Source organism: Ruditapes philippinarum, unplaced genomic scaffold (assembly GCF_026571515.1).
Source record: "Ruditapes philippinarum isolate M1 unplaced genomic scaffold, ASM2657151v2 ctg1_1_1_1_1, whole genome shotgun sequence".
NCBI classification, from domain to species: domain Eukaryota; kingdom Metazoa; phylum Mollusca; class Bivalvia; order Venerida; family Veneridae; genus Ruditapes; species Ruditapes philippinarum.
The window spans coordinates 153024-173807 of record NW_026854124.1 but is presented as its reverse complement, the minus strand read 5'-3'; the positions used below and the strand labels follow the sequence as shown (position 1 = coordinate 173807).

General features: G+C 30.8%; 1 protein-coding gene across 1 annotated transcript; it reads right to left on the bottom strand.

The window, feature by feature from the left end:
• Positions 1 to 285: 285 nt before the first annotated feature.
• On the bottom strand, positions 286 to 20418 carry LOC132739017 (homeobox protein Hox-A7-like). Its single transcript, XM_060726656.1, has 2 exons — positions 19705 to 20418; positions 286 to 1411 (listed from the first exon to the last, which is right to left on the bottom strand). Exons 1-2 carry the CDS (start codon positions 20219 to 20221, stop codon positions 1101 to 1103), a joined length of 828 nt encoding a protein of 275 aa, XP_060582639.1. The 5' UTR covers positions 20222 to 20418; the 3' UTR covers positions 286 to 1100.
• Between the last annotated feature and the right edge of the window lie 366 nt (positions 20419 to 20784).

Genomic DNA, 20784 nt, shown 5'->3' with positions numbered 1-20784 from the left:
TCCGTTTCGCTTTCAATGAATACATTGACTCTCTTTGACTGAATCATAAAGACTGAGCGATGTGTTTATTCTACAAAATAAAACAAATTAATTTACTTTTAATTAAGAGAAAGAAAACGAAAGCACATGAACAGAGCATTACGAAAATATCATACTTCTCAATTCAATAGGGTGAAAATCACAAAAAAATGTTTGGAACTTTCAGTTTCATCAAATAAGAAGTGAAGCTTCTTTCAATATTTCATATTTATATCTATATAAAACATCGCTTTACTGAAAAATAACACGTAAGCAAAACTTTGCATTATCAGTTTCAAAACTAGGGAAGGGCGACTTGCTACTTTGTAGGCAAAAACGGTTCAGATTAGCAACCAAGAATAAGAACATAATTGTGCACACAGTTTTGTAAAAATGAAAAGAAAAAAAGATCTTATACTATACAAAGTTTAAATCTGGCTGAAACGTCGGCCAAACATAAACATAATTCTCGTGTTAGGTATAAACTTGGAGGATACGATCTTGTGCAATCGTATCAGTGCGCATGTCAATATAAAAAGAATAAGAAAAAAAAGAGATACAACTATTTTTGAACTATGTCATGACTATGTGATCATAAATATGTATGAACACAAACTTTAAACAGAACTAAATATCACGGACAAGTGTAAAAGATGTGTAATGAATACGGGGTCATGGTTATTATATATTTTACCCTTACTTATTCCAGTGCACAGTATAAAAAGAACCCAGAAAACCACCGTTGTATCTGTCAAATATCGTTCAAATATATCATAACTCCACCAAAACCCATTCTTTAGTTTTCCGCACGTTTTTCACGTGAGAGTAATTAAAAAAACCAGTCACAATTGACATAGATTTTCTTCTCGTCATCGAGGGTATATACTTTTTTTCTATTTTAAAAACTACTTCTCGTTTTGTTTTTCATTTTTCACTTCTCGAATCTACTGCTCAGCTGGGTTTTTTTCCCAATGAAACTATTCACTGTTAACGCCGACATCTTCACTCACGAAACTATCCACTACTAACGGTGTGTTTTATGACTGACGGTTATTGTTTTCTCCCCGAGACCCAGTGCTGTTTTACGATGAATCGTCACTTTCTATACTCTTGTCATCATCACCCTTGTCAGAGCCTTTACTGTCACTGTTTTTAGCTTTTGGTGTGGTATTATCATTAAGTTCTTTTATAGCTTGTCTTTCTTTCTTCATTTTCATTCTGCGATTTTGAAACCATATTTTTATTTGTCTTTCAGTCAGGCAAAGAGAGTGTGCCACTTCTATTCTCCTTTTTCTAGTGAGGTAGTGATTAAATTGAAATTCTTTTTCCAGTTCTAAAGTCTGGTAGCGACTATAGGTTTGTCGACCTCGCCGTCTTTGTGCGGAATTTGGACCTGAAAAATAAAGATGTTTTTCTTAAGAAATGCTCACAAATGAACTAGACCCATCTAATGTTATTTCTACAATATGTAACACGATATACTCACTTATTTGCTGAATATGACTGCTATATAGTTGTTAATAAAATGACTCTTTTAACTAAGATGATTAAGTCTAGGTTTTTTTCCTATATCATGCATTTTTAAATGGTATAAATGCTATGTTTTTTGTTATTAATTATGGACAATAACTATTGATAGCAAACGTTAATTCAACCAATTAGTTGCACCTTGTTACAGAATACGGTTGAAATAAATGTCGGTTATGTGTTACATAATTAATTTGTAGTATCATTCACCTGAGATCTTACAACTTGGGAATTTTATCAGTATTAATGATGAAACATTAGGAACTAAATTGCTCCCGATCTGCTATTATGTAGTGCAAATTCTCACAAACGTTCGGCTATCAAACACTACATGAGCAAAATATCTTCACAAGACATTTTTTCTCATTAGTTTTAAGTATTAAGTTTAAATTGATTACTTCAACATGTAATTTCAAAACGAGCACTAATTATTCAGTACGGTTCAATTAAAACTTCACAAGTAATTAATAGTTTAAAACTTCTATGTTTCTGGGTTGGGGTTTTTGATGCTCGTGTTGCAATGGATTCAAAGGTCTATCTGTCCTAAAGAACATGTTTTGAATTAATGTTTCCTTAATTACTCATGCTGTACAAAAAGTAAATACCTTAACTTACGTTGTCTCTATTTTTAGACTAAGTATCACGTGATATCTGAGCAAAGAAACTACACAATTTTAATGTGTTGACTTACGTACTATCAAAGAACACAAATGACGGTCATGAACCGACAATTAAACAGCACAAATCATAGCATTTTCTACGTACGAATTTTACGAAAGAGTATGCAAGAAGCAATACCAAATGCTTTACAGTTTTTTCTTTACGGTCTTTGAACGCACCAAAAAAAAAGAAGAAAAAAAAAGACATATATTATCACAATGACTTAATACGTATAAAAACACAGTGGATCTAATTACAAGGTCGTATACAATCTGATAAATCAAATATTCTTATACTTTGATTAGTGTGGCGGTACTTCTGCTCTATTGACAAAGGATCATAAACCCTGGCCATATCTGGTCAAAACACGCGAACCTAATCCGAAGATCAATGCAAACTTCAACAAAACAAATACGAAGTTAAAAGGTAACCCATTTACACATTGTTTATGGCCATGGTTAGTTTTAATGCGATTATTACGGGCCGTGTATGTGTTAAGATGATTTATATATCATATGTCATAAATCTAAAACCCCTTTTGAAGTTAATATTATTGAAAAAAGCACGTTGTTTTGTCATTCCATTACCCCATATTGTTTTCTGTATAATGAAATATTGTCTCTCGTATTGACTTCACGTATTGCGTGTATTCGTTTTCAATTTTCATACGATCAAACAGCAAGTTTTCTATATGATGCATAAAGTTTAATGTGTACTTTATGAGTAACTTTGATAGATTATTATACATGTATGTCTAAAAATAGCATCATCATTATAAGTGGCTCATTGTCGTATTTTTTCCTACTATATCAAACCCTCTTTTGTTATTATAAAATTCATTATCATTTTGATTAAAAACTGAGCTAACATCGGATAAAATGTTCAAAGATGAAAAAACACACAATCTGTATCGGGAAATAAAACGTAAAACAAAACACACGTTCTTTAGGCCATGTTTGATTTATCATCATGCATTTTAGATCTCTTGCGATGATATAAAACAAAACTGGCACATTACGGAGACGTAACATCTTTACTGTAGCATACGTTTTTTTATTCGTCCATTTTTATGTGTACTCGAAAGATGGAAGAAAAACAGTGTAATTTGATGGATGGATTGTAAAGTTTTATGACATTTCATCAATAATGCTTTACAACAAAACTTCTTCTGGTAAAAATTGCATACTCATAATCCATCAATTCCAAACTATGTCTTTAAATATTTCCCCTTTTCTCCTTTATCAAATCGTTAAAGTTGCAAAGAGATTTGATTAAGTGTCAAGCTTTAGAACTGTTTTTCAATCAAGCCAATGTTTTTGATATCAAACATTCTTTGTTAAATAATATTTATATTCAAACATTAATCATACCAATTCAAAATTAATAAATTATCCCTGTTGCATTTAATTTACATTACTACAAAATATGAAACAGGCGTTTAATAAGGGAGAGCAACGGAATGTGGCCTCCACAAATGTCCAGCTGCATTTGAATGTTACCCAGTAGGGCACCGCACATGTACTTGGGCAGACATTAGGTGGTAGGCGTGGTCATTAAGTCAGATGTGAATGTTTTTGATTTTTGTTTTGCTTCTGTACGGTCAACAAAACATGACATGGGTAAACCTTTTCATAACAAAACAAACGAAAAAATGATGACAATAAATAAATAGATTTTGAAACTGTTACTTTGAGAGAAACAATGCTGATGATGGAACAGTATTGGCATTTTAAAAAACAATCTGTTTTCTATTCTATTCGTTTTGTACATGTTCAGTCTTATATCCATATGAAAAGGGGCGTGATGTTTGAAATAGTTGGTAGGTATGTACAAGTAAATACTAGCTTTGTGTGATTTCAACTGCTTTAACTTTACCATCCCCCGTCGGTCTGAGTAATGTACAATCAAATACTAGTATTAAAAACACAGTTTGGTCACCTAAACATGTTTGCGTGATATGTCGGACCAAAAGACCCCTTCTAACTTGTCTCATATGGATTTTAAATATAGGTTTCAGACATGAATTTCTTATGTTCGATTTCGATTAAAAGGTACAAATATCGCTAACCCCTATTATATTCGGAGTCACCTATCCGCAACAGGTCATGTGTAGCATGTATGGTTTTAAATTTGACATATGATACAAGATCAATCGTCTTGCTGAACTAATTGTCAAACATGTGTCCTCTAAAATATTCCGCTATGTTCAATTATACCTCGACCACATTTTATTACTCTTTGAGCACAATTGGCTTTAATAATGAGCATGAGCATGAGCCAATGTCACCACGATTATAAAGCCATACCAGGCTGCAGTTCTGCAAAGTCTGAGAAGACACGTAGTTCAACAATCAGGTCAAGTGGATTTCATAAATTCAGTGGATTATATAAATCTAAAATTCTAGCCAGGCGTTAATCAAACCAATTATATCACATTTTAAGGTGTTTTCGTGTCTAACTACATCTCCATACATTGACGTTCTAATGCTCAGGTCCAATCAAATCGATAATAAGTTTTGATTTCTTATTTAGTTCTCTAAATAGAATAGCATTGTCTGCAATGATCTCATCTAGAAATGTTTGTGTTATCAATCCGAAGATTCATATAGATGGCTTTAATTTTCAATATAGTTTTACTTAGTATAATTTCAGTAAATATTCTAATATTACACCCCTAGACTTATAATGCTGTCATTTATTTATGGAATTACTGAAACAGATTGCCTTAGAATATTTGTCTTAAAGCATAGGCTATGTGTTTGTATATTAAAAACGTGACGTGTAAGCTAATCCGACTATGTCAGACGAGTAGCCGCGTTAGAAGATGAACCTTACACGCCATTGGGACAAGGTCTCGATGTCGTGACACCGTGTGTTTTACCGTGCGTGACATCATCTGGACTCGGGTTTTCATACCGTTGTTTGTTTTCCCCGTACAAGAACATTCTGTCCATTTGTACATAAATTCCTTTTACACCCATTTAACTAAACATAATCATATGTTTAGTTTACAAGCCCTGCTTTGTAACATTATAAAGGACAACATGTTTAACATTAAAGGTCAACTTCTGTATAACAGTTGTACCATAAATATCACGTGGCATGACAATGCACTGATTGGCTTTCATGGGCTTCTAAAACAATCATAAGACTTGTTTATCGTACGAATATTATATCATTTGAATAGTGTAAGTGTTTTCGAAAAAGCTTTCAATCATTTGTTTACATTTCCTTTGAAGATATAATTAACTTTATGCTTAAGCAACGTTTAACTTCCTCATTTCTGTCAGTCATATGATTTCCAAGAAACCATAAGAATGCTTTGTTATGTTCTTTTTCATTTAGTCTCGTGCCGCCGTTGTAAGATTACTTTCTTTCAAGTCAGTTTGTGAATCATTTCTGGTTTCCAACACATAGAAAGTTGTATTGATTCCACGCAACCTGATTTATTTCAAATGTCAATATAATTGACTCGCGTTGAATTATTTACGATGGACAATAATAATTATTCTTTATATAGAAAATACTCATTCCATTCACTGCAGAGCTGTAACAGACGGTAATACTAAACTAATTGCTAGGCAGGAACACATAAAGTTGTGACGTAAGAATTTTCTGTGTACTTAAATTTGAAAAAGGCATAATGATTAAATCATGCATAATGAATAAAGAATCTTTTATCTTTCTGTCAGAATACATCTTTTACTAAGAGAACAAAATTAACGCACTTTTTAATAGTTAATAGCTTGGAGTAGAACATGATTTAGCAAATTGTTATAGTAAACACATTGTTGAAAACAAAACTCTGAAAAAAGACCTGTTTGACACGTGTATAATGTTCGATGTAGAACTTAAGACTTATCTTACAAATTTACTGCGAATAATTAATATCATTTAACGAATAATTTAAATCTTTATCTAAAATAATAATATTTGCAATTTTTGTATCATATATAAGCAAACTTGCAAAGATATAAAAATATAAACAGTTAAATTGTATTTGGGACATAATATATCATCATGTATTGTCACGACCACAAGGTGGCAAATTACTTAATAGAAGCAATAAACAAACAACATAGTAAAATAGTAAAATGCACATTTATATACAAATAAGCTTTGAACATTATTATTGAATGAACGGCAAGGGAACGTAAACCTTAGCTTTGTATTTGCCTTTTTCCCCTAGATGTTCAATAGATAGACAGGTTTTAAGTTTCGGTTATTGAGAATGTTCAGGAAATAATTAATGGCAACAATTGATTTGAACAAGGAATTTTACATTTTTGCAAGCCGCTGATAACATTGTTTAACGGTATTTTGCATCAATGAGTTTGAAAAACGCTCATCGAGTCGTGTGATATAATTAGACGTGTTTTAAAAACCCATTTGAAAACAATTTATGCTTAACTTTGTTCTTAAAGGCTATGACGTTGAAAGAATGATTAATAATTAAACGTGCAAATCAGCAAAATCACTTTTGAATTACTTTAGCCTTTACTACCCACTAGGCCATGTAAGAAACAAATATTTCATGATGAAAAAGAAGCTTATATGCCTCGCGTTGTTATTATATAGCATTGTTTGTACTTTTATCCCTTACAATAATAGGCAGTCGTGTCATGATAGATCGGCAACGTAATAAGTCAATTTTAAAACTATACAAGAGCTCTGCGTTTATAATAAACAGACCAAAAACATGGAAAATAGTAGTCTATAAAATTTGCCATTTTGAAGTTTTAACTTCATGTGTGCAATGCAATTGAATACCAATAATTATAACTTAAATTTCATATTCAATTCAGCATTCATCACATTTGCAACTTGAGGTGCATTTTCCTGACCTTGATCATAATTGTAAGAACCATCCCTTTAGTTGGCCTTTCCCTTTTTCTATGTGAAGCTCATAATGAATTTTGCACTTTTTGAGGCTCTGCGAACAGAAAGATGCCCTAAAAGAACACGGAAGTCAAACATCTCAAAATATTCTGACGGTACTAGTTTTTCGCCAAATACAGTGAATAAAAGTCAACAGCCTTACAGAAAATAGGACGCTTAAGACAAACAAAAGAAGCCAGAGAAGTTTCCACGTGGAAACATGTGACAATGTGCCATCCTGTAATTTATTTCATTTAGGATTATAATAGATTATCTTAAAAGTGCAGAGGACGATTCTAATGCAAAAATACGTAAAGTGACAAATACATAAGAATTATTCGCTTTAAATCGATATCAGGAAAAAGTACCTTGGTAAATTAAAAAAATAAACAGCAGCAGACCTGTCAGTTCTAGTGTCACTCCCGGGATTGATATTAGACCGGCGGAAGTAGCAACTATTTTCAAAAGGAATTAGGTAAGCTCAAGACGAATGTCATCAAATGTTCAATTGCCCTGATTGGAATCTTGTGTCTCATTGTAAGAGCCCCCTCCGCCCCCATCCACCTCCCCCGCCCCTGCCCCCCCCCCTCCAAGAAAAAAGATACTTTACAAATACTTTAACTCAAATACCCCGTTTTCTTTACTTTAATACAAACTGCATTTGAAAATATTAAACTATCATATGACACTTCTTCTAATTTTTGGTTTTGTAACATTTTTAATTGTAAGTTGGTATCAGTAAATTTTACGCAAAACAATAAAACGGATATGAAGGCAAATAAAATCAGAAAGACATGAGAGGAATTTACAGTGCTATATATATAAAATGAATTAACAAAAGTGTGAATGTACAGATAATTGTGGGAAATAAGACGCTCACATATATTTCAAATATGAAGTCTGACGGTTTAAATTTCGTAACAGAAAACTAATTAATTTATCTCGGAATATTTAGGTCATTTCATATTTCACAATTTCTTAATTTTGTTAAAGCAGTAAAGAATTACATTTATAAATGTCATTAAAATGCACCATTTTCCCTTCATACGTTTAGTTATTAAATCAAACACATATGATTCATCATAATATAGAAGGAAGAAGAAGCAAAAGAAGTAAAGACAACGAAAATATAAAATGGAGAAAAGAAGAAGAAAATAAGAAAGAAAAAGAGAAACAGAAGAGAAGGGGATGAGGATGTTATGAAAAAAAAACAAATAAGAATAAAAAAAACAGCAATAAACCTGCATATTTGCACATATGTCGAGTTAATTAAGTTTTACTGACCACGGAAATATCTTTATGTACGTATATTCAAGTGCCCATGTATTTAGATCTATCATAAAATTTGACTTTTATGTAGTTCTTTAAATCAACCATCACATGCAAGGCAATTGAGTTTGACGCTGTAATATTGCTCTTTTTCGATTGCAGACGACATTCTCGTATGTTGAAATGACATATTCTAGCATCAACTATTTTTTAATTATAAAAGTGATAACAAATATATCTACAAATTGAATTATTTATACACTGAACAAAAGTTACGGCTGAGACAAGGGACTGTTTTCCTTCCGCTTTTATTTCATATGCACAATTCAAATAATTACGGCGAACAGGATGAAAACGGACAATCTAAATTCACGATTAAGTTAAACTACAAATACAGACGAGCTGGGTGATCTTGTTTTGACGTTATTCAGAGATTTTGAACATTAATTTTATACACATTATGAAAAAGATGAATTATAATTGACGCTTCACTATAATGATTATAGCCTTTACTATCGTAAGCCATATGCCTTTTAAAAGGCCTCTCTCTGAAGAGAACATTAAGTCATAATGGATGTGAAATATCAAGTTTTTAAATGCATGAATGTGGCGGACACCTGTGCTTGCAAAACACGGGAAGATGAAGTTTCTGACACCGCTTTTGAAGGGATGATATCATATATTATCAGTGTACGTATAAATTGGCAAAAGAAATAAGCGGTTGCGAAAAATACTACAATATACAATGAGTGTTTTAGCATTTAGTAGAAACGCATTAAATTACCGATAGTGCTAAATGCGTTTGCATAAATTCGTTTATGTAGGTAGGTATTTAATCGGTGAATAATTACAAAAAGGCATGATGTTCTTTAAAGATTTATAAATTTAAATTTATTAATAAATGAAAACAATTTAGGGGTTCTGTTTTCATCAGTGTAAAATCCTATTCATTCATCCAAAAGATAATTTTAAAGAAACGCATCAATATGTTTCATGACGCAATCTGAGAAATGAATTTTTTGCTAATATAAAAAAATTGCCTTTGTGATTTAAAGACTTCATTTTGTGTGAGGTTTATATTTATCTATTTTTAAAGACTGCAAGAATTTTTAGCATTGCATTCGCCTTTTACTGCTAATTATTTTATAGCTTGCGTTCTACTGTACTGAGGGCATAATGTAATGGCTATAGACGGCGAGAATTATTTTACACAGCACAAATGATAGACATTTCCTGGAACTATATCTCAAATACCATTAATTACCTTGTTTATATTCCAATAGAGTATAGACAAAATGATTTTCGTTAAAAACACAAGAAAAAATAATCTCATTGACTGAAGTGGACAACAATATGTGTTGTATACATTTACAAAATAACTTCACTATTTTATTGCACTTGTAAATTTATAAAAAAGAAGTCATTTTATGCTGGGTTGACTAACATTTGCAATTAAATCAATAGATGTTTATGTAACACATTTCATCTCGTGTTGTTAGAACACATTATGCGTTTGTATTGTATTCAACACGGCATAAAGTAGAAATTTGATTGCCATGTGTCTTCAAACCGTGCATACTCAATATAAATCTGTCAATCGAGCGGAGGGCTCAACTTCCCTGTTATTGCCGAGTAGCACGCAAACATTGTCTTGTTCAGAGCGAATACAGAAAGAGGATTTACTGCCATGAATTTATTTATAGATAGTTTCATTTAAGCCTTATTCCCATTATGTGTCTATAACATGGTAACGTCTTGTATATATTTCTTATTTATGGTCCTTTCGTTTACATGCTAAACGATAGACTAATTTGAATATTATGTACACAAATATTCAAATGAGTTATGCGTAGTATGTTATTTACACATTTGGCTTTGACATAAAATCTATATTTAATCACACCGTAAGCATAGTGTTTTAAAGGTCTTGCGTGAAACGCTGTAAAACAGTGTATAAGGTGTGGTGTTTTAACCTAATTATAGCATTATACAGAGGGTCCTAAATAAGAAATAAAAGTATGATACTTGTCCTTTACCACATATGCATGCTATTTTCGTGGATCAATTTAACATAAGGCTTTTATTTAAAAATCAATCTTAAAGCATTTGGAAGAACTTGAGTGGCAAAGACTACAACATTTCCCCTTATAAAAGCTATAAGGCGTAAGTGCTTTCATCAAATCACATGATTTTTATAAGGAAAATGAAAAATTGTCCCCATTGTTTACATATAAATGTACTTTGTATTACTTTGTATATACATGTTCTTTAATATATGTTAGGCTATTGCCAATGGCCACTAAACAAGAATTAGCAAATTGTCAACTCAGCTTACCATATTTGACAACAACAACTACAAACAACCACAAATTTATAAAAACGAAACACACAAACTATACGAGGTAAGCTTACAGGAATAGAAAAAATGGGAACTGCCTTCAAGAGGGCAAAAATATATTTGCCTTAAAAATGATATATAGACATTTCTCATTAGATATGATAGTAACAGTTTTGTTTTAACTACTTTCATTGGGTGTATTTCAACTATGATGGGGATGAGTAAGTTTATAACTAATAGTGCAATTATCTCTACTCAAACAAAGACTACTTTATCAGATTGAAATAATGTGTTGCTTCTATAGGTTTTGTATTGACCTAGCAAAACATGTATACCACACTGGTAAGGGTAGTTCTGAAAAGCAAAATTATATTTTCTATTCCATAATGCTTGCATTTGTTTTAAAAAAAGATATGGTTTGATATTAACACAAACCCCTGTTTACGTTTTTACAGTTGCTTGATCAATTACCACACCATCTATGCAAAAGTGAAGAGGAAATTACCCAAAGTGCATTTCATATCATGGAGACAATAGACTTAATTCAGTTTAATTTCTCGTGATTCAGCTTTGTTTCTCAATGTATGTAGCATATATTTGGTATCTTATATGGCGAAATCAGTCTGATATGGCTGAACGTTGTCGTTACATAATTGCGAACGAACTGTCTTCATGGCGATGCAACTTACTAGTAAGCAGTAATTTTCCTCTGATTCCACTCACGTTATGCCAAATATAAATTAACAATTTCAATCATGTCTGCATACAAAAATGAAATCAAGCCCACAAGAATCATGTGACCTTGCTGCGTCACAAATATTGTTTATCAACATTTTAGTCATTACTAGCATATACTACTGTATTAAGTTTGTACTTGGTTTTTAAACAATCCCATTCTGCCAAATATTTTAACTTCGCACGCAATCAGCTCTATTGCGTTTACCCCATTTGAAATGACATTACACGCATAATAACGGCTGACCTTTGTGTAGGTCGCATTATGTTGGGTAGACCTTTGCCGATATCATCTGTTTGCAACTTTTGAACGCTCATGCACTTTGCGCTCTTTTCAAATATACCAAATTACAAGGGTGGAAGGTGATCGCCTTTTAAAAAGCACTTTGTTTTCACTTTTGCAAAGGTTTAGACCTCGATGAAACTATCTCCCTGATCTATATAATATTGAAATGATTTATTACCTTTTTTTCATAATAATAAATTAATCTTCAGAAAATATCAATAGAAAATATGAAAAATTGAAATGTTAGGGGCATTATTGGGACAAGTGGTCTTGTGAAAAGCGGTGACTTATTAAACTTAAAACTTTTGTTAGAGATCTTGATAAAAAAAGATATTAAAAATTCTGAGTGATTAGTTAAAGCAATGATTTACATTTAGGTTTGTACGTTTCGAAAGTTTGCTTAAGTAGATGCCATATGGTGATCTCCTGAATTTTAGTCACTTAATCTAATATCTTTCTATTTAGATCATGCTAGATGTGTTAGCATGATAATAACCAAAACAACATTATATTATATGTGAACGTTAAATGTAAAATTCATAATGGGTTGTCCGGGGGCTGGTGGGGATTTGGGTGAGGGTAGGGGAGAAGGTTAGAAGAAGAATTACTTCTTATCTATACCTAAACTAATAATACAATCTACAAACACCATACTATTACAATAAGGAAAACATTTATGGCAAATGGTTTTCAAAAATGTACAGCATATACAACTACAATTTATTCAAAACGGACTTTTACAATTTTCTTAGAGTATAGGCATGCAACATTGCTTAATGGAAACTTATTTTACACATTTATTTCTCAAGAAGATGCAAGAATATGAAATTGTTTTACTTGTTCTTTAACTTGAGTGAATTTGGATCTTACATTTGTTGCAGTTAAGTATGTGAATAATGCCTATAAACTTTAATATATGTTCATACATTTTGGCTGTTTTTCAAAATTGTGTGTTTTCAGAACAAAGATAAATCATTTTAGAAACCAAGATAGATGTTGGATTATTTTTAAATGAAATTTTATTACAACCATGGATGTAAGTGATACATCTATGTCCAAAATCAACTGTTGTTTTTCTTTTGTATGAATCTTTAATTATTTATTCTGTAACAAACTTAAGACTGTACATAAAGACTAAAGAAATCAAATTACATGAATTGTTAAGGAATTGATTTGCATCTAATTAATCGAAAAAGGGGCATCTAAACATCTATTAATCTTACTTTTGTTAGAAATCATTTTGGTAATGAAAGTCGATTCCAGATTTTTACTCATTTTAAGATTCAATTTTAAAATCCAAAGAAAAGAACAATGATCTATGGTTTTAAGCAATAAATTATCCTGTGTCATTTAGACTATAAAATTTAAAGTATGGTACTGCACTGCACGGCATTACACTGCATTTCATTTTATTTTTTATTTTTCGTATTACATTGTATTTTCTGAATAAGATTGTACTAGTATTTTGTGTATTACATTTTGTATATTGTTTATATTTAATTTGTTGTTTTGTATTACGTTATACTTTGCAGTGTCATGTTTTGTTAATCATTCTTGTTTTTTATATGTTTAATATTTATTTCAGATTAAGTCCTTTAATACACATATGCTTGGATTCAAAATAAAAACAACTGCTCAGTCACCAAATAGTATACAAAACATATAAAAACAATGCTATGTTTATTTTCTCTTGCCAGAAACTGTGTGAAACGTGCTTCTGAAATGATTTTTCAATTTTGACGTGTTTAGATTTCCAACTGTAAACTCCGTCATGTAATATAGCAGATCATGTCACATATTTTATTATATCTATCACATATTCCCAGGCCGACAATGTAATATTAACACCAAAATATCAAAATATGATTTATTTTCATAATTTATGGCTATAAAAATTGACATGTAACAGCTACCGTGCTAGAGTTATCATTTCACAAAACTGCATCTTCGTTGTTCTAAGCGACACACACAAATTCTTATGCGTTCTGTTCTAGGCCTGTCACGAAGTCACATAAAACATATTTATGGCCTATATGGTGCCTAAGGCCCCCCAAAGTCGAATTTGCCTGTGTGTGACCCATTGTTACCATTAACGTGTAATAACAAGATTCAAAGTGCACTTATATAAATTAATAAATAACCATCTTTTCTGCAACGTGTGTATTTAAATTTATTTACAACAAAGATTCATAATTGTCCGCATAAATTTACAATTACCCAGTCACACTAAATCAACCCATTAGTAGTTAAGAAACATATAAACATGGTAATGTTATGTATGTGAATATTTAATTGTAATTTTAACACGCATATCTTGTCTAATATTATTAGATTTAAGGTTTTAGTAAGGTATGTATTTGTATATATTTGACTCGTTATCTGGAACATAAAGTTTGCATACAGTAATAATAATAAATATCTTTTTAGTTTCTTGATATGATATATACACATATAAAACGCAGGGCAATTAAACATAAGAGATTTATGTTAAACACAAATAATTTACAACATATATATGATTACACAGGAAACAATAACGCTACACAACATAAATAAGAGGCTAATAACTCTGATTATACTGCACAATTAATTAATCGCAACTGGAAAGAGAGTACATAACAAAAAGATGGACTTTTTGAAGCAAGTTTTCGTTCATTTAACACTTTATACCGCTTTGCATGTATTTTAAGGGATCAAAACATATTGATAGTTTGACACAATTTTAAAATTGTAGCATTTTTTAAATATACCATGTGTATATAATTATGACCATGTGCAAAATTTAAAGGATTTTTTGTTGTTGTTTTGATATAACTGATGTAAACTTTGTATGTATAATTAATTTTGTACGTAATCAGTTCCTTTGTTTTCAGTTTACTTTTAATATATTAAAATTTTTTATATGATTATAACACATACATATTTCTCTAATTTATACAAAATTTACTTTACTTTTATTAGACGAGTCATTAAACATTTTTAAACATATGAAAAGTGACGTAATGACAGTTTTTAATACAAGAAAATAGACAAATACTTCATGAATTTCATAAGTCAAAATGGATTAAAACACTTCTCTAGATGCATACAATAATTGAGATATTGACATTATTTTAGTGCCTTTATTTTCGAAAATTACGTAGCACAAATAGTACTTTTTTATTCTAAATTAAAAAAAAATCTAAAAGAAGGTGTACATGTACACATTAAAATATTTCTACCAAAAAGAAACTACAAATCGAACATGAATGTAAATTACTTGTTTGTATAATTATCATTTTAATGTAAACAATTATATGTTTACCTTCTTACGGGGTAGATTTTCTTTGTTTTAATTTTTAATAATATTTGAGTACATTACATTACGTGTATTTAAGGATATATTAATATGGCTTTCAGTGAAAAATAAGCCTATTTTAGATGAAAGAACACTTTGTCGCAAAATACAAAAGAGACCTATGATTTATGTACCACGGAATCACAAAAGCTTCTATAACACATAGTGATATTGTATGCAATTTAATTAAATTAAATGTAATAAATAATACATGAAAACTTTACACAATGGTGATTCTTTAGACATTAGATATAAACAAATCATGGAATTTATGTCTTATTCTTGAATCTTTGAACCTACAAGAACCGCAACTAATTAGTCTATGCCACCAGTGTAGAGGAGCCAGGCCAGCCTGAACATCCTTGCAGTCGGACCAAGCTCGATACTGTCGGTGGCTCACATTTTTGTGAACTTGTTCCAATTTCAAGGCTGGGAAAATCAATTTCACAACATCTGCAGGTAAATATCATTGAAATTCTCGAGAGACGATTATTTCTAATTTATATTACATCTGTTCTTTAGAAAATACATCAAATAATAACGTTAGTAAAATTAGAAACTGACTTGATAATAATTAAAACATGATAATAGTGTTTAAACCTGAGAGATATTATTGATTTTCTTTTCTTAATCGGTTAGTTAATTAACATCACGGTGGAATTTAGTTGTAAAAGGGACATACAAGTTTGTGTAAATAAAATCGTAGAAAAATATTTAATCTTATTTGTTTAAATGCATGCCATGAAGAAAGAAAAAATGTGCGAATTACTAGGGAAAATAAGGTGGCGTAAAATGGACTGATTTAGTAAGATGGCGAAAACATATATTTATCTGATTTCTGTTCTTATTACACAGATGCGATGTCGTAAAAAATTCGTGTTCAATAAAATGATATATTTTCACTAACTGTAGAATCAGTATATGTTTTACAAGCGCGTGCACGTGCGGTTCAATGGTAAAAATTTAATGAAATTGCACGTGTTACATTTAGAAGAACACGTTTTGTTGCAATAAAAGTAAATATTTTACGGTTTTTAGTTTAGATTCTGAAATCAGAGCTATTAAATTCGATTATATTTAGTGGTACACGTGTACAGGACGAGTTCCACTGCATTGTGCAATCCGTTTATAACCGAAACGCAATTAGAAATGTAATAAATGCAAATTTGAGATAGAAGAAAAATGTTACAAAAATGTGCGCGCCGCACTGTTTGATTAACTTAACTGATCAAAACATGCGATACGTTTTAAAAATAAACATTTCATTGCTTTTACACTATCGAACTAAAAGCAATATTAAACTAAATTGTAAAACAAAAATTGTGATTATGTTTTAAGTCAATAAGTGAATATTTTCCATTTCTCGTAAGTCATGAGTTTTACGGGTCACCTGACGGGGTATGTATTGCGAGGCTACAATAAAACCAACATTTTATCAATTTTTTACGACTTGAAAACATTCAAGGGTGTAATTTTCTTGACATTACTAGCCCGGTATATATGCTACATTAGACCGACATTGCCACCCGAATGCATGCACGTTATCAATCCACCATTCGTGTTTTGATTCTACCCTCGAACAAAAAGTGAAAACAAATATGGTGGCAAGTAAATGTTGTATATTGAAACATTTTCCTGTAAATTTATGTTTAATTAGATTAGATAGCTCAATTTACGTTTGAGGTTTTATTGTTATAATATATATATTTTTCTTAGTTATAAATTAAAAAAAAGGTGGTAAAGTGATCACAAATGCATACAAAAGTGTATCGGTTTTAGATTACAGATTGAAAATAAATAATTTAAAATTAATAAATAATCTACTGTATCATGTGTGGCATGAAAAACAAATCATAAAGCATTTAATTGTTGTTCCTGAAATATGTTTACGGAAAAAAATATCAATCCCCTTCATATATATAAAATAAAACGTTATTTTTTATCCTTTTAATTCACAAACAAAAATACAAACACATTTAAATAACATTATCTTAATTCTTTTATGACTGAATAATGAGGAAATAAAATCAATTATTTATTTTTAATTATGATAAAAATCGAAAATCTACAATACTTTTATTATTCTGTGGTTTTATTTATTTTTTCTATACAGTAAAGTATGATATTGTACAAAAATTATACTTTCATTCCCACAAATTTGCAGCTATACAATGCATATTGTATTTTCTTTCTTTCTTAATTTATTTAATTAAGTTATAGTATAAATCAACATACGAAATGTCATTATATTATATGACACCCCATAATTTAAGTGCTAACAAGTTTTCAATTAAATTGAAAATATTAATCAAGAATTTCAAACCCATCTGTTTTGCAATAAATTGCTACATTTTTTATTTTGATATTATTAATATTAAAGCCAGTGCACAAATGAAATTAATTAATCCCAACAATATTATTCTTATGCAATTATTTTTTTATATTTTTGTATGAGATATAATGAAAACAAAAAAGTTTCATAATATCTAAGCATTTGTGTCGCATTTCTTGAAAGACACGTCTATTTTAGGATATTGATTTAAACAACAAAGTATAACTATTTCCATCTTTAATGCGCACTTAAAAATAACCCAGCAATTTTTCATTAAACTGCATATTTATCTATAGTAACCCCTTAAAGATTCTTTTGAACTTGCGTTAACTATCTTGTTAGATTATGTCGTACGGAAATAAACTAAGATAAGATCTATTTACACCTTCAAAAAGAATTGTTGATTGTCCAGTTTTTTTTATCCAGGCTATTTTCTTACGTTATCTTCAGTTTTATTACATTTTGGCAACGCATTCTTTAAAAAAAATATTCTTATTCATACATTATTTTGTTCCGTAAAAATACTAATTTCATCATTGTTTCATGTAATAATATACTTATCAACTATCAATTTTTATTCTTTTTTTTTATTAAATAACGAAATTGTTTTTATTTTCCCTCCGATTAAAAATAATCACAAAAACAAACAAAACAACCATTATCAACCTAATGCATATTTGATTAATTTTTGTAAACGATAAACGTGCGTGGTGATATTCTAGCTGTGAGTTATGCAAAACGATAATAATAAAATATGAAAATAAAAGAATACATGATAAATAATCTGTAACAATACAGCTATTTGACCGATTATTTTTCTCTTTTCTGTCAGTCTAAAATATATACACTGTTCCTTATAACACCTGCATAAATTGTGTTTTTCTTATTAAGCCATAATATTTATTCACTTTACATGAAACTACACAGGGATTTTATAACCGCCGCCATCATTAAAACGTCTAGGTTTTCCCATCGGATGATATTTATATGTAAAAATCTTTTATCTGACATAGTTAATATAGCTGACCGTTAGAAAATGTCCTTTCATTATTTCATGCCCTCTGGATTTTAAGTTATGTCCATCGTTCTGTATTAAAACTCTAGAATCCTTCATTAGCAACAAAAACACTCTGACTCGCTCCCCAGCAACAATGGCCAACTTATATTCCGAGCACTTAATGTTGTTTTTACTGTTTATTGCTTATTTACGACTCGCTGCTAAATTAGCGATTATGTCGTCAAAATGGTTGCACATAAAATCGGCGAATTTCTCGTAAAACATGGGGATTAAATGAGCCCTTAGTACACCGGGGTTACATGAGAACCTCTTCAGCCCTTATTACCCAAAATGCGGGCTTTCAGAAAGACTGTAATAATGTCCAGAAATTAGTAGGGTTGAAGTCTTAATAAAAGTAATAAAAATCGTATAATGTTCTAGTGGATTTATACGCACCCAACTCTAACAATTTGTTATCATTCTAGACCAGATGTTTTTGTTCTGTTGGATATAAACATTATCTTGCCATTAAATGAACATAATGTATTTTTTCGTGCACGAAGTCCGTGTATTAAGGCAATATGCTTTATACAAAACACACACAGATATTATGTTACAATCTCATTTTGTTGCATTATTGAGTGGTATTTTATGAAAACCCACAAATAAACTGAAAGTAAATTACAAAAGAGTCAACCTTTAACATTAAATGAAATTATTCTAAAATAACGCTATGTGTTTAAAGTAGGTGTAAAATATTCAGAGATATACTTGTCATTAGTTTACAAAATTAATATATTATGTATGCTTTTGTCTATGACTAATTTTTTTATCAAAACATGGCCTTAAACTGACAAATAAACTATGCTTATTCCATGAAATGAAACATTTTCATATTTTAGGTATACCGCGTGCTTAAAAAATGTTTATTATTTTGCCGGTAAAGCTACGCATTGTTTTTGTTATTAAATCATATAAATCTATCTTAAAGGTGCAATTAAACCTTTCGGCAGAATATCATGTCTTATATATTATACTTATAAATGAGGAAAAAACTCTCATATACACAAATGGTGGTTAAAATATGCGCTAACATCTGTTGAAACATTTACTTGATAATTTAATGTCCCCGTTTGATATATTTGAAAATGTATTTCACCCTTAAGGTATGCAATGCTATATAATCATTACTACTAGATCAAATGGTGTGTGATTAAGTCTCTCAACTTTACCATTCGGACGAGGACTTTAACTGGTATACCTATCAAATTTCTAAAAAGTTACACACATAAAAACTGTGTCATTTTATTTACTTGTGTTTACCTACCTACTATTCCCATCCAAGGATAATATGGCGTCGAGGATTCACCCGGACTTTGAGGCTCTTTCAAGTCTTTTTGAAGCACTGAACAGTTTCCATTTTGTGCGTCTAAGTTTGAAGAATATGGGCTGTTACTGTTGTGTGTGGAATCCGGCGAATTTGAGGTACCATTCCACGTCCCTTCCGCAGTTGAACAGTTCGTAAAACTACGGTGGGTGGGGTGTGAATTGTCATCGGCCGGCGGATAGCTCGGTACACGTCCGCCGTGTGCGTTTGGAGTCGCATGTAAAGCATGATCCCGACCGTAAATTGAAGAAGTATCGTGATTTTGATGTGCCGGATAAGTATTTGCAATACGTTGATGGTGGTCACTATTAAAACCCGAATTATGATATCCTATTTGCTCCGCGAATCTAGAAGCGAAAAGTCCGTAATTTCCAGCACTGTATCCCACATTTCCTCCCATATGATGATTTTCACTTGAATATTGCGCAAAAAGCGAGGCAGGATAATAAGAGTTCATTTTTCTGTTATAAATTTACTATACGTTTTAATATCTGACTACATGACCTATACCAATGGTAGTAAAACCGGTGATTTGTGGTTCATTTGCCCACTGTCCGCTTGTGTAAATCATTTGCATACAAGTCACAACCGTATCGCGCTAGCCAATCAGCGCGCAGTATTCGCTATACAGTTCGGCTTTTACGGGCGTATCGTATCGCACACGGAGTTTTTCTATACTGTTAACGATTAAACCATAGAATACGCTCAGTGTGTTTGCCTAGACTTTTATATCGCGAATAGTTCCTTTTTCATTGCTGATTTAGAGAATTTATAAAGCTGGTTTTCTGCAAAGACTGTTTTTATTTCTTTATGACCTTACGAATTGTCTTTAAAAGAGATTTATCAATTTTATGGCGAATAAGATGAATGAAAATATTTGATTTTTTTTTTGTAAAGAAAAAAGAAGCAACGAAACTGATAATGTAAAAAAAAATATCTCGATTTTATAACAATAAGATAACATTAACTTAAGAACACAATAATCACGTGGTGTGATTCCATACATTAAGAGATAAATAT

Bases quoted from the DNA above. Each gene is read 5' to 3' on its own strand.
- LOC132739017 (XM_060726656.1), bottom strand. From the start codon at position 20,221: ATGAACTCTTATTATCCTGCCTCGCTTTTTGCGCAATATTCAAGTGAA. The intron at 1,412-19,704 runs GTAGGTAAACAC...TTTATTTTTCAG, and splicing joins TCCTTGGATGGGAATAGTAG to GTCCAAATTCCGCACAAAGA.